Source organism: Podarcis cretensis (genome assembly GCF_951804945.1).
Source record: "Podarcis cretensis genome assembly, chromosome: 1".
NCBI lineage: Eukaryota > Metazoa > Chordata > Lepidosauria > Squamata > Lacertidae > Podarcis > Podarcis cretensis.
The window spans coordinates 50,311,971-50,327,226 of NC_137170.1; the positions used below are offsets into that span (position 1 = coordinate 50,311,971).

General features: G+C 36.9%; 1 protein-coding gene across 21 annotated transcripts in view; it reads right to left on the bottom strand.

The window, feature by feature from the left end:
• Positions 1 to 15,256, bottom strand: part of GPHN (gephyrin) — a 234,508-nt gene that overhangs the window by 91,812 nt on the left and 127,440 nt on the right. For all 21 annotated transcript variants that reach the window (XM_079951142.1, XM_079951123.1, XM_079951126.1 and 18 more), the window contains 2 exons: positions 10,671 to 10,737; positions 820 to 1,092 (listed from right to left, as the gene is read on the bottom strand). In XM_079951142.1, coding sequence (XP_079807268.1) covers positions 820 to 1,092; positions 10,671 to 10,737 — 340 coding nt within the window. The remainder of the gene's footprint in view (positions 1 to 819; positions 1,093 to 10,670; positions 10,738 to 15,256) is intronic.

The window sequence follows — 15,256 nt, forward strand, 5'->3', positions numbered from 1 at the left end:
GATATCCCAACTGAATAAGCATGTTTAATCTAGCAAAAACAAATTCTTCACAGAGACAGATAGATATACCATTTGTGCCTATTTAGCTTCCATTGATTTTTAAAAAGTGAATCTTGATACCCAGAAGCTTGGCCTGAACTTCTTAGGGCCCATCTGAATCCAGAGACGTGGAAGAGCACCAAGGTGGACTGCTGCAGATGCACATAGAGAGCGCCATCACTCAATCCAGTCTGCAGGTTTCTTGGTAAACAGGTGCTCTGTGGGTGTGGGTGTGCGCACACACACACACACACACATGTAGTGATTCTACAAGGGCTTCATTTTCATGTCAGAAAATGACATTTCTCAAGTTATTACTAGGTTCTTTCACCTACCATGGCTCATGGTTTTGAATTAAAGACCAATGGCTCCTAAGAGCAAAAAGTGCTCGTGCTTCCTTCACTGAAGCATTTTGAGCCCACCGCTTCTGACAATGGAGGGAGCCCTGGCATAGCATTCAATGTTGCATGGATGGTGCAGTCAGAGAGGAAAACTAACAGAAATAGGTGACCCTTCTTTGTTTAAACATAAATGCTTTCCTCTTGTGCTACGTTACTGTGAGATCTATGCCACTGTACTTCATGTAATGGGGGGGGGGGGGAGAGAGGAAAATGCTATACAGAGAAAACTTAAAATTATGTGATTAAAATGGAAAGACCTCTTATGTCTGTAACTCTAGACTGACACAAATTAAATGCATTCCTGAAAAGTAACTAGCTATTCAGGGAAAGTACCTGAGATAGAAACCAGTGTGCCGCTTTGCACAGAACCTTAACTCACCTTAGCTGCAATGGCTGCAGCAGTTATATGTGAGGAGGAACTATCCTCTGTTGAAGCAACTCCACTATCTTTTTTCTCTTCCTCCTCTTCCTCACACTGTACACCTTTGTCTTCTGTCTGCTTGTGTGGGCTGATGGTTGGAGGTGGAGAAAGAGGTGGTGGTGGTGAAGGTAGATCTTCAAGTTCATCATGCACCTCTTTTACTTTTACAATGGCATCCCGCAAAAGGTCAATGGCATGAGGTAGGGCTGGCAGTATAAACTGAAAGCATTCCTGTGCACAATGAGAAAAATGACAATGAACACTTACCTATAAATGATAATAGCTATTGAGCAGTTCTAATATTAAAGTTGACTAGTGATCTGATATGTATATTGTTTTTAGGGGCACGTTATTGATTTGATATTATATTGATTTGATATTCAAATTCACTAAAGTTGCAGACTTCTTAATTTTCTGTTTTACTTTATAATGTGTATGTCACAGTTAAATTCTCTAGGCTTTTCATTTCCTTTTGTCCTAATGGGCAGAAGAAAATTATAATTCTGTGGCTGAAGAAATTCTAGAAATATAAATATTATACAACACTATTTCAAAAAGTGGTAGGGTTGGGGTTTTTTTCATAAAACAAAGTGTTGACTTATTTCAACAATATTAAAATAAATAGCACTTAGTACTGAACCTAGCAATAACACTATCATCTTTCTTCTGTGATTCATTATACAGATCCATTCACTTTTCTAGAGGTGTCCTTTTGATTTTAACATTTAATGTACCTTCTCACAATTCAGTCTTCACATACCTAGCATTTTTCTTGGTTTTGCCCACGTAACAACATTCATGTGGGGTAAGCACATATTTTCTAATTTAATACAAAGCAAACAGTGGCTGAGAAGGTATGATTTGCTCAAAGGCATGCCCTCAATCCCATCAGGCAGGGCTTGGACTCAGTCCAAATCCAACTTTCTTTACACTAGTAGACACAGTCCAATTTTTGTCCATACGTATATCAAACTGGATAAAGGAATGCTATTATATATCTTAAGATCAGACTTTCAGAATAAATAGAACTGGATTCAGAGAGAAAAAAGAACTCAATCTTAAGATCAGACTTTCAGAATAAATAGAACTGGATTCAGAGAGAGAAAAGAACTCAATGCGGCAGTGAAATCAGACTTCCCTGCCACTTCTCCTTCAGCTGCTACTTCCTCCAAGGCTTCCTAATGGTTTAGGGACTCTCCTTAATGTGCTGCAGTACAGTATAAGAGAACTCTGGCAATCAGGCAGAGGCAGCTTTCAGGAATGGAGTTCCTGCTGGTGGAAGTTACTTCCGCCCAATTTCCCCTTCAGTTCCCCTGGTCAAAACCACTCCATTCAGCAGTGGTCCCTAATCCTCAGTACCCTTTCTGGGAGATGCTGGTGGGAGAATGGGCTGAGGAAGTCTGCTTTCATCAACCACATAACATATGTTTCTCTTTGGATCCCACTAATGGTATTATTCTGAGTTAACCACTGGCAAGGACAATCATTTAGATGATTGTTATTGCTTGGTGTTTGTTTTTATCCTCCTAAGACAGAACACATGATGTTGACTTATACCACATCAGACCAATGGTTCAGCAAGCTCAACAGTACTACCTGGGATCCTTAAAGAAAAACAAGAACTGAAGATGGAGGAGACTGAACCTGGGACTTGTACAACTGTGGCACTAAAACTGACGACAAAACATCAGATAAAGCAATGGGAGTAAATAGCAGGTGATGGTAGCAGAAAAAACAATTCCAGACAACCTCCCAGGAGAAGCCTAGAAAAAGGCCTCTGAAGGCAATTGCATACTTAAAGCAGTCCTTCCAATACTCTGATTCAAGTCATTTGTGTAATCTTCCTTTTGAAACTTAACACTCATTGGTAGACCACATAAGAATAAAATTATCAGCCCCAATTTAAAGGAATGAATAGATGATGTTTGATTCTCAGTATGAAAGTGTTTAGACTCTGGCTTGGTAATACTCAACTTATTGTACTTATTATGCTTATTTTCTATGTGTCTTGGTAGTTTCCATTCCAGGTTATTCTACTGTTGGAAAAGTTCAGAAAAAGGCAAACAAAATGATAAAGCTGGTGGAGGAAAAGTTACAACATTTGGGGGTTTTTAATTTAGAGAAAAGGCGAGTAAGTTAAGTTCTGAAAGGAAACCTTCATCTGAACTATCTTGGACATTGGACCTGTGGAAAGCAGAAGAAGCAGTTGCCTTATAAGACAGGGTTCTACAACCCGAGGAAGGGGTTGATATGCTAAAGTAATTGAGACTGAAGCCAAGGGTGCTTTCACATCATCTTCTGGGTTGGATGAGGATGATACCAAAGAGGATGGAAGGGTCCCAAATCAGTGGTAGAGATTCTGTCTTGCATACAGAATGTCCAAGTTTCAATCCCCGGCATCTCCAAATATGGGTGGGAGATAACCCTGCCTGAGATCCTGGAGAGCCACTGCCAGTCACTGTGGATGATACTGAACCATGTAGACCAATGGGTGGGTTTCAGTATAAGGCAGCTTCCTATGTTCCAGTAATCCATGTTCCAGTCATCTTTGTGGCTTCTTAACAACCATGGTTCTAACTTAGAAAAACAAATATTAATAAGTACTCTCTTTCCACTCAACAATGAAGCTTACTTACTAGTGAATTTGTCTGAAGAAAGGTGAGATGGTGACTTGAAAATAACAAAATACAAAAAGGAAAATTGAAGAAAATCTTCCAGAGCTCTAGAGTTCTCTACAACACTGCTTTGAAACTGCTAAAAGAGAAGGAGAACCAAGCAGAAAGGTGTTTGCCTGCCCCTCAAGTTATGTATATAACTTAGGAACTTCCGTTTAACTCTATTTTTCTGAGCCTTAGTTTTCCAAGGTTTTGTTCTATTTAGGTACAGATTTCTTCTTTTTCTTCTTTGGCTGAGTAAGATTGTCTTACATGAACATGGTCTTAACAGTGAGTCCATAAGTGACTGTGGAGGCCATTCTGGAGCCTCACGTCCTTCCACAGTGCGGACATTGGTTTCTAGGCGGGAGTTGATCATGGTGAGGATTTGCCAAATGTACCTTCCTCTTGGACGCGGGTGGCGCTGTGGGTTAAACCACAGAGCCTAGGGCTTGCCGATCAGAAAGTTGGCGGTTCGAATGCCCGTGACGGGGTGAGCTCCCATTGCTTGGCCAACCTAGCAGTTTGAAAGCACATCAAAGTGCGAGTAGATAAATAGGTACTGCTCCAGCGGGAAGGTAAACGGCGTTTCCATGTGCTGCTCTGGTTCGCCAGAAGCGGCTTAGTCATGCTGGCCACATGACCCAGAAGCTGAACACCAGCTCCCTTGGCCAATAAAGCGAGTTGAGTGCTGCAACCCCAGAGTCGTCCATGACTGGACCTAATGGTCAGGGGATCCCTTTACCTTTACCTTCTTCTTAGCTTGTTTCTCCTTTTCACCCTGAGTTTGGGCTTCTTCAAAGTCCATGACACCTTTGGTAAAGGCTGTTCTCCAATTGGAGTGCTCGCAGGCCAGTGTTTCCCAGTTATCAGTGCTTATACAATATTTTTGAAGATTTGCCTTGAGAGCGTCTTTATACATCTTTCGTTCTCCCCCAGTATTTCACTTTCCATTCTTAAGTTGGGAATAGAGTAGTTGCTTTGGAAGACGATAACCAGGCATCCAAACAACATGACCAGTCCAACAAAGTTGATGTTAAAGAATCATTGCTTTGACACTGATGATCTTTGCTTCTTCCAGTACACTGACATTAGTTCACCTGTCTTCCCAAGTGATGTGTAAAATTTTCTGGAGACATTGTTGATGGAATCTTTTTAGGAGTTGGAGATGGCCATGTGAAGAGCTTGTGGGAACAAGATGGGGTGATCATATCATTGTGTACAGAAACATTTGAAGGATATCAGTTTCAGTCAAAAATAACTGTTTTCTTTTTTGTGGTTTCTGTGCAGTCTCAAAAATGGAAAAATAGTGAGCTGACATGCCAGGTAGAAGATGCAGACTTGCCATAAAAAAGTTAGACTTTAAAAGTTGTTTCCTTGAAGTTGTATCCCTTCATGCAACTCACTGACTTAAATGCTTTAGAGAGATAGGTGTAGATCACATTGAAACATTTATAAAGCACCAATCACTTTCAGAAATGCAGTCCTTGAGGTCTGCATTTTTGTAGTGTGAATGTGAACTCCTAAGAGACCCTATACTTGGACTAAATTGTAATATAGTTTTAATAACTAAAACAATCCATCTGGAAACAAGACTAGGCAGAAACTTTATTCCTCTCTCCAAAATGTTTATTAACTCTATGAAATCTTCAGCAACAGCTTGCCTGACACTCAAGGTGTAGCACACTCACCCATTATCATCCTGAAGATCAGAAAAAAATAAAAGCCCAACATAATATATTTAGTGATATGAAAATGAGAAACTTGCTTTAGAGTATTTACCTAACAAGAATGAAAAATGAAACTTAAGTTATTATACATCTCAAAGCATAAACTGCAAGTAATCACCATGTCAGATTTTTATTGTTTATACCAAATAGCCATTACAATATACATCACAAGACAAAATATATTTCAACAAAAAATTAATACAGGAGGATGTTAGCTTATACATTTTCAAAGGTGCAAACTGTAAAAACTTAAACTTGTAATGTTCCCCTAATCTTCTAAATCAAAAATCCTGTTGCCAGTCAACACTGCTTTAAGTAAAAAAACTTTACTTTCTTACACTTTACTTTCTTACAGCTGGCACTTATAAAGCTACACTATAGTTAACAAATCTGTTTACGGTCAGCAATCATATAACTTTAAATTAATTTTATTGACCTTCCATAAAATTATGAAAAGAAGACAGAGATCTATCCCTTGGTAAGTTAGATAAAGGACAATACAAAACATAAAGCAAAATGTATTCAAACTCATCTGACCTGCATATACTGAAATTATAATTTATGTATTTATTTTTAAATTTACTAGTCAGATAATATTTGTACGTAATTTAGAATCAATCCAAGCCTTTGCTGTAAAAAGTCCTGGAGAACATATGGCTATTAGCTCAAAGAGTTTTAACACCAACTTCAAATGAACAAGGGGAAAATTCCCTTGAGGCACCGGAGTTTTTCTAGTGGGTATAAGGGAACCAAACCTCTAAGTCTTAACATCTAACTACATGCTACATTAGTCATTCACCTGAGCTGTTAGATGCAGTTTTGTTTTGTTTTGTTTTGTTTTGTTTTGTTTTGTTTTGTTTTGTTTTGTTTTGTTTTTAAAGACAAATTGCCAGTGTGTAGACTTGATCTAACCCTCTAGGCCTAATTGAACTCTTACGACTGAAAGAGCCAACAATTCACTTCAGGTCTAGCAAATTAAAATCCATTTTAATTAAAATTTCTTTAAGAAGCTACTGTTGGAATATTTTCCATCACATGATATATGAATAGTGTTTCTCCACACTTATAAAAGAATCTCTACTGAAGATAGGCTTCTGAAGAAGAGGTACAATCTCTAAACTACAGTTCCCATCATCCCTGACCACTGGTCCTGCTAGCTAGGGATTATGGGAGTTGTAGGCCAAAAACATCTGGAGGGCCGAGTTTGAGGAAGCCTGCTCTAAACCCTCAGATGAAGAGACTGGGTATTGTGATATAACAGAGACACCTCTATTGGATATTAATAGAACCGGATGTGAAAGGAAAATGTGAATAACTGAAAACACTTTCTGAAGGTTACATAATGTAGCATTATCAAAAGCAATAATCTGGGAAACAAGTAAAGTTGTCGCTAGAGGTCATGTTATATCACAACTGCCTTCCTATATCAAAACCGAAATGCTTAAAATTACAAAAGATATATAGATTTTAGAAAGTAAAAAGAAATTTAAACACTCTAAAGAACCATATGAGAACTCTAGTGACAGTAAAGCTACTTGTTTTAGGAGAGCCTTCTGTTAGTCGAACAGGGATCAAATTGATCTTTGGCACATACCCACATACCAGAAAAATTGCTCTAAAACAGTATAGGAGGTGATGTTGGAGTCTGCAAAGGGAATTGCTGAAGATTGCCTTGAAGTTTTGCTGATAGAAGGCTCAACTGGAAGCCTTCCATCAATGGAAAGACATCAATATATACAAACTCCTATCTGAAAAAAGGGTAAGTTATATAAGTTGTGATATTGTTATGAGTTAGTGGGTGGAAGAAAAGTATCCACATGACTGTGACCAGATTTATCACTCTAACAATTAAACATATCATACCTTGGGTTGCGAACGTGATCTGTGCAGGAGGCACGTTCGCAACCCGCAGCGCCGCCTCTGCGCATGCGTGTGACATGATTCAGCGCTTTTGCGCATGACGTCATTTTGCTCTTCTACGCATGCACGAGCGCCGAAATCCGGAAGTAACCCGTTCCGGTACTTCCGGGTTCAGCGCGGTCCGCAACCCGAAAACACACAACCCGCAGCGTTCGCAACAATGCCACTTATCAGAATAATGGGGCCAATTATGTTATTTTCTGGTAAACAGATGAACTATTTATAATGGATCATGAACTTCTTCACTAGGAAAGCACCCCCACCCTCTAACTCTCCTCTTCATACCAATGGTATAACCTCAATGTCTGATGTGCCTGCTTCCCTCCAGTAAGGTGACTGTTTTCTAGAAAGTGACAATATTTCCTTCATTGCTCCAGCACTAATTTCTCATTACTTGTAGGAACTGGCCTTTTGTTTTTTGTTGCTCTCTCATCTTTTTAGATTCCTTCTGCAATGGTTCTAAATAAGCTTTGCCTCTGAAACTTGGCCTTCTTATATACTAAGCCATTTAGAGTAGAGGGAGGGATCTTTCAACATGGCCTTAAGAGTTTTTAGCACTGAGGTCTTCTCGTGGAATCCATGCACATTTCCCTTTCATTCTGGACTCACAACTGATATGGATAAAAATGAAATGGGTTTCTGAGGAGTTTATAGTCATATTTTTCATTATGACTTAATTGCAATTGATTGGATTGTTATAGGATGTATGACGTTTGTTGTATATTTTGGCATTTCTGCTTTGTGTACAACAACGTAGGAAGGTGGTAAAAATAATAATAATGAAATGAACTTCTCAATGGAAGAGGTACTCCATGTAGTTTGGCTGGCTACATATATATATTCCATCACACCTCCCTCCCACAAAGCTGTCTATAAATTAGAAGTGCTGTCACTTCAAGATATAGAATGCTGAAAAATCTGATATGGCAACTTGAACTCTGAACAAATAATAATGTGGTGTCTGTGGTCAACCAAATGAGTGATATCATTTACTGAGGTAAAAATTCTAGATAGTCATCCACAGCAATACTATAAACTCATCTAATTAATTATATACAAATTATAACTCAGAATGTAAGTTGAAGTAAAGAGTCCGAATATGATTTCCAAAGAGGAAATGTTTACAGACATTTCAGGGAGAGAGAATGCTGTCCTCTACCTCCCCTCAGATGAGTGAAGATGAAAAAACTAATCAAAAGGGAAACAATTTATGCTGTTGGAAGATCTCTGGAAGACATAAATAGCTTTCATTTTGCTGCACAAGATGACCCTTCCACTGAATTGCCAAGCTCCATTCAATGAAAGGATCGGTTTCATTATAAAACTGGCAGAATCTAAAGGGGCTTCCAGTTACTGAACACATTTGCCAACAAATAGGTACATTTGTATATTACATATGCATTACATACAAAATAAAAAAGAAAGGCATTAAACTGTACAACATCTTTACAATATTTCTACTTCCCTTCTGAGTGAAACTGGCCAAAACTTTTAACACATACTGGTTACAATTTGATAAATTTCTTATCCAGTTTACTTCATTGAATGTTTCTTGGTCTTCTATTGTATTTTCTCTACTCAAGCTCACATATCTTATTATAGTAGCTTGTGAAAAATAAATACTTCATATCACCAATGGTTTAGAACAAAGGCAACAGATAAAAAAGTAATTTTCTTAAATGTAGCCAACTTGATTTAGGGAGACTGCCACATATTTTTTGACAGTGAAATAAATAAATATTATTTTCTAATTCCAAGTCTTATAGAAATTGATTTCTACTATAGCTATATACATACTTTTAAAAGCTAAACAATTATCTAATCACTATCCTAATATCTTATAACTTCTCAGGTGTTTATAGACTCAATGATATGGTGGCATAAAAGTGACAAACAATTGTTCACACAATTGTTTTATTTCCAGTGTGGGTCATACTTACTCTGGTTGAGGTATAAGGGGATCACAGGTTTTTCACCTCACATTATTAAGAGTCCTTACTGCTGGATATTAGTGAAAGCTACCACATAAAAGAATCTCAGATCTCTCAAGTGTTACTGACAGGAAGATTCAAAGTTTTAAAGCACCCTAAACCAGTTCATGTTACCTTGCTTCAAAAGTCATTGAGGGAGTTTGCCGCACCATGAATATATGCTCCCTCCTCTTACATTTTCAGCTGAACAGAACACTTGCCAACATATAAACTGTGGTTTAAGTAGTTCCTTGAAACAAGGGTTGCAAACCAGTTTCAAACTGATTTGCATTGTTTTAATTCAAGGCATTTTAAATCAAAGATTTATATCAGTAAGAAGAAAAGCTGCTTTTTATATAACTGATTTAAATTGAGTTAAGCAAACTTATTCAAATATTTCTTAAATAATGGTGCAGATCTGATCACCAAAATCATGTTATTTTATCACTAAATATATTATCATTTGTAGGGCTTCATTTTTGCAAATAAATCTTGCATATCCTTTCTTGCACTACATAAAATGTGCACTGTTCCCTTTTTAACCTATAAAATATCCCCAAAGATAACACAGAAACCTGCACATTGGAAAATTTTGTCTTCTTTTCTATGTTACTCTGCACAATCTCACCCTCACAAAAACAAAGTAGAAAATGAAACTGAAATACCCACAACTGAAAGGTCAAAGCATAGCCTGATAGTTTACTGGGCAGACCAGAGAGGTTTCTCTTTATTGGGCGAAAAGGAAATGTCTGTATTTTGTAGAAAACTATTCATAGCTAAGAAATTATAAAATTGGTTCTTTTTAAAAAAAGAAAAACCTCCTTTAACTCATTATGTTAAAGCAGTGGTACTGATTCAGTTTCCAGATTAAAAATAAAATAATGACAAACTTAAATAATACAATTTGTTACTGCAGTTGTTGTTATTATGATTATTATATCATTCATTTTTATCTACTCTACCACTGTTTGCCCATTTGGACAACATGGCAAACTATTTTGACAAACCGGCAAGTGTTATATCTAACCAGGTATGTGAGCAGATAAGAGAAAAGAGCTTATGTGAACCAACACCCACAGCTGCCATTTCGGTTTCAAAAAGCAATCATGTATCACTGAACAATGATGCCACATAATGTATAGATTTGCCCCAATACATTCTAAATCAACTCGGTAATGAAACTTCAGATACGTGCCATAATTCAGCAACATTCCATACATAAGTGGTATGATGCACATATACCCACCCAGAAGGGCTCCCTGATTCATTTCAGAGGATTGGGCTGAATGATTACCAGTTGACCTTCAGATACCAAACAACTCGAAGCCTTTGTTTTGATAACTGGGATGATGGCATTGTAGGTTTCACAAGATAGAACACTAATGTTCATTAAAAATAATGTTCACCTTATTGTTTCATTGTTAAATTCATGGTTGTTACAATTCATGGGAGAAATAACTTAAAAGGCAAAATTATTCTCCTTCCCCAGATTCCTTATGAATATTAATGATTTTTTCCCCCAGAATACTGCTTACCTGGGACCCCTTCTTGCTACCTGGAAGATTAATTATAAGAGTTTTCCCTCTGATTCCACATACAGGTCTGAAAAGAGAAGAGACTGTGATGAATATGAGTGCATGGGAAACATCAACACTGGACCAAAATGTTTTATTATTCATAACTGTCTAACAATGGTCAAGACAGGGGAGGTCTTAAGATGTGCTCAGTAGAAACAGACTATTCAATACAATGGACCAATTTGATTTAAATATATTTGATTAAAGCGTTCCATCAACACATTAAGCATGGTATGAGCGTGAAAGCTTTCCAAACGTGGGAACTAAAGTAGCAACTCTTAAACGGTTTTAACAGTAGCAAAGCATAATTATTACATAGCTTCTCTTTCAAAAATAGTGCCCTCATTGATGATTGATTGCCTGATTGATTGAACTAATAAACAATCTATGTTAGGGTTAGAGGGAATACTTCATTCCCATGATGTTTTCAAGACATGTGAGGCGAGGCACATTGTCCACGACCTGTTAAATAGAATACTTTACCAGTTTATTTATGGGTAGAGAAGAGGAGTAAGAATTCAAATAATACTTTCTTGGTTGGCCAGAAATTCTCCAACATTTTGGAGGAAATCTAAACAAGAAAATATTCCTTTCTTTTCAGCACCGGATTAAACATGACTTTCTCATGCATGCACTCTTGAATTTCGGCAACTGGCTAAAATGTTTTAAACAGTTCTAATTTTGGTTCCTCAGTTTTGTTTTTGTCGGGTTGATGTTGGTGAAATGTTTAGTTGGGGTAGTCGCTATTTTAATTTGGGTATAACTGTAAACTGTTCATTATTGTTATTATTGTTGTTGTTATTGGTTTCTATTGATTTATTGGTTTGTTTGTTGCTTGTATAGGATATTTTGTTTTTTAATGTTTGGTGCTTCGTTGTGTTTTTATACATGTTGTAAGCCACCCAGAGTGGCTGGGGAAACCCAGCAAGATGAGCAGGATATAAATTACAAAATTATTATTATTATTATTATTATTATTATTATTATTATTATTATTATTATTATTAAAAACATTTTTGTTTGCTCAGGTTTAATGAGCTTTATGCAGCTATTTTGTTGTATTTCATTGCTCTGCTCTGTTTCTTGTTTTAAATTGTGAGTTTCAAAAGTTTTTTTCTTTTTGACTTCACTTTTTTATTGTAAACAACCTGAAATACAAATAGTAAAAAGTAATAACCAAATCAATTTTCAGAAAAAAATATTGCTATGTCCTGGGCCATATTTTGCCATGGAGCAGAAAGGAAGATTAAGGATCCAGGGTACCCTTCAAGATTCTAAGACTAAAGAGTAAGTTACTGACTTAAATGTGAATATCATAATTTTATATGGTTTTTTCTCCCCTTCTATATTCTCTGGATTTGTGAAGTAACCATTATTCTGTATTATCTAGCTGACTATACCTGCTTCAGTTAGACCCATATGATATAAAGGGTGTAAAATAAAACACATAATTTAATTAAGGTCTAAAATACATTCTACAGATATATAGGTCTTTGATTAATTCAGACATGTACAGAAACTCTGTTTACAGAGAAATGACAGTTTTAAATTGCTTTAAACACTAATAATTTCATTAACTTTATTGCAAGCTTATGAAAATGCATAAAATACACAAAATCCAGAGCAATGGTATTTAATTTTAAATAATAATATTTCTATTTTTTTACTTATGAAAGGTTACCTAACAATTCCAACATAACAATTCCTATCAGTATTCTTGAATGGTAAATTTTACTGATAACTCTTGAGATGCATACAGTGGTACCTCAGGTTAAGAACTCAATTCGTTCTGGAGGTCCATTCTTAACTTGAAACTGTTCTTAACCTGAGGTACCACTTTAGCTAATGGGGCCTCCCACTGCTGCCATGCCGTTTCTGTTCTCATCCTGAAGCAAAGTTCTTAACCCGAGGTACTATTTGTGGGTTAGCGGAGTCTGTAACCTGAAGCGTCTGTAACCCGAGGTACCACTGTAGTCTGAAATGAAAGGTTTATATTTTGATAGCCTCCCTTCATATTATGCAAATAGCTAAATTTATGCATTATCTTCATGGTATCCCTAATTTTCTTTAAGCCTTGTCTCACATCTTGTTGATCAGATGACTGCTTTCTGATAGATTTCCTGTCTTTTGCATTAAAAAAATAATTCTCTGGATTTTATAGCCCTTGTGGTGAATATAGAGAAATTGTGGGGTGCAGGTAAAGTAGAAGCACACATTCTTCATTAAAGAAGTATTTTTACCTGCTACTATATTTCTGATGAGTTGTCCTAAATTTTTTCAAATGAAGTTCTTAGCACTATAACCCTGACTCACCTGAATGCATAGCAGCCAAGGCTCCAGGCACTTAGTTCCAGTCATATCATCATCAGTCTAATCATCGGTTCAAGGCAGGAATGAATCCATTTCCTGGTTCATTCATCCTGATCAGATGTTCAGTGCTATGAACAATAAGCTGATGAATGTAAGCCCTCTGGGGCTAAACCAGGACAAGAACTGCACATACTGCTCTTGCTTGCAAATGCAGATTCTTATGCAGCTAGGAACACATGTGCAGAAGACTGCTTCTGTGTATGTAAGGCATTACTTCAACTAGGCATATTTGTTTTTCTTCATGCAAACATCACCAGTGCAGGCAACAAAGCAAAGAAACCTGAAAGGTAAGCTGGAAGCACCATTTGAGGCCCAATATGCTTTAAATCAAGATAATCAAGGGCTAGCAATAAAAAAGGAATTAATAATGTCAAATAATCACAAAAACTGTTAAAAACAACAACACATTGTGACTCATTCAAAATAAAAATATGGCACAGCTTGTTGCATGGAACAGCCAAGCCACAAGTAACTGTTTCACAGAAATAACAACTCAGTTATTTCTCTTTAAGAAAACCCGCTCTGAATCCACAAGTATTTTCAACAAACACACATAATAATCTATAGTAAAACTGTATGTTTGTTTACAGATGATAGACAACCACAGACTCCTAAGATGCTCTTTCTGATACCCCTAATTTTATAAGAACAAACTCTCAGCATACTATAAGCAAATCAGCAAGGAACCAGTATATATTAATTTTATTGCCAATTTTTCTCTATCCATATAGAAAGTGATCACTATCCTTTTGAGCTTATTTTAGATTTCAATATTGCTGGAGGTCAGCTATCTTACTGACATAATTGGAGTCAATGGGTCTTGGGGACCAGAAGAATGAAGTAGTCTGAGGCTCTCTGGCTCTTGGATTAAATTGATGAGATCTGACCAATTAATAATATTTCATCCTCATTGTCTTTTGTGGAAAGCCTCTTCTTTAATTATTTACCAACAGGCAGCAGTCAGACCTTTTCTAATTACACCATATATCTCATATCAGAATTTTGGCCCGTCCACTGTGTGGTATGATAAGAACTGCAAGAATGCTAAAAGGACTCTGGTAAACACTGTAAACTAAAAATGGAAGTAGCACTGAACAGGTCATCAAATTTAGATCACTTTATAAATGCCTCATACATCAAAAAAAGCAAAAAGCAAGAACATAACAGAACTCAGTGGAAAGTTTTAGACTCGGCTGTCAGAGAAATAATGAGTATAAGTTTTGGGCTATCATTCCTTGTGGACTGGCTAAGTGAAGAGGGGTTACTAAAGCTCAGATTTCAACTGATGATTAGACTAATTATTTTACAAAACTATATAACTCCTCAACAGCTTCTCCTCCCCTTCAGTGGATTATTGAGTTTTCCCTAACTGGGATCCAGCAACTTCATGTATGGTCAAATCCCTGAATGATCCAACTAGGTCAAATAAGTCCTCAAGGGAAGATCACATGCATCTCAAACTGTTTAATATGCATTCTAACTGTGGCATCCTCTCCTCAATAAATTGTTTATTGATATTGGCTTGACAGGCTTAATTCCTTTATGGTTGGAACTGTCTGTGGTTTATCCTTTTTTAAAATCAGTTTGTTGCATGTTTCCTGTAAAACTTATTTCTGCTTAAGTTGCAGGCATGTATCTCCTGCAACTGTATTCTGTCTGAAGAGAAAGCTGGGGTTAGAAATTCTTATTCCACTATTAATTGTTGCCATACTCTGTTCCATCTTATTGGGGAAATGGTTAAAAATATCCATTGTTGACCTATCCTCAGCTTTTGAGTTGCTAGATAGAAGCAGTCCTTGGGCTAAGTTGCTGCCCTGGGCTGCCGATGCTTCTTCAAAGTCTGGGCCATGATACATTTGTTAAAATTAAAGTAGGCAGCAGTGGACCTCTATCTGACCCAATTCCAACTATGAACATAGTTGAAGAGGAATGTTTTTGGTGCTTTTGCTTTTCAGCCTTTATGTCAATGTTCTGGGTAAATTGTTTGGGAAATTGGATGCCATAAGAAATAGAAAGGTCAGCATCATTCTATGCATGGGGCAGTCTGAAAAAGCAGATGGATCTGCTGCCCAATTTCTATCAGAAGGAACAGCTTAGTATTAATATTTTTTCTAAAACTAAAGTGCTTGCATTCAGTAAGCGATCTCCCACATATAACTGGATAAATTATTTTG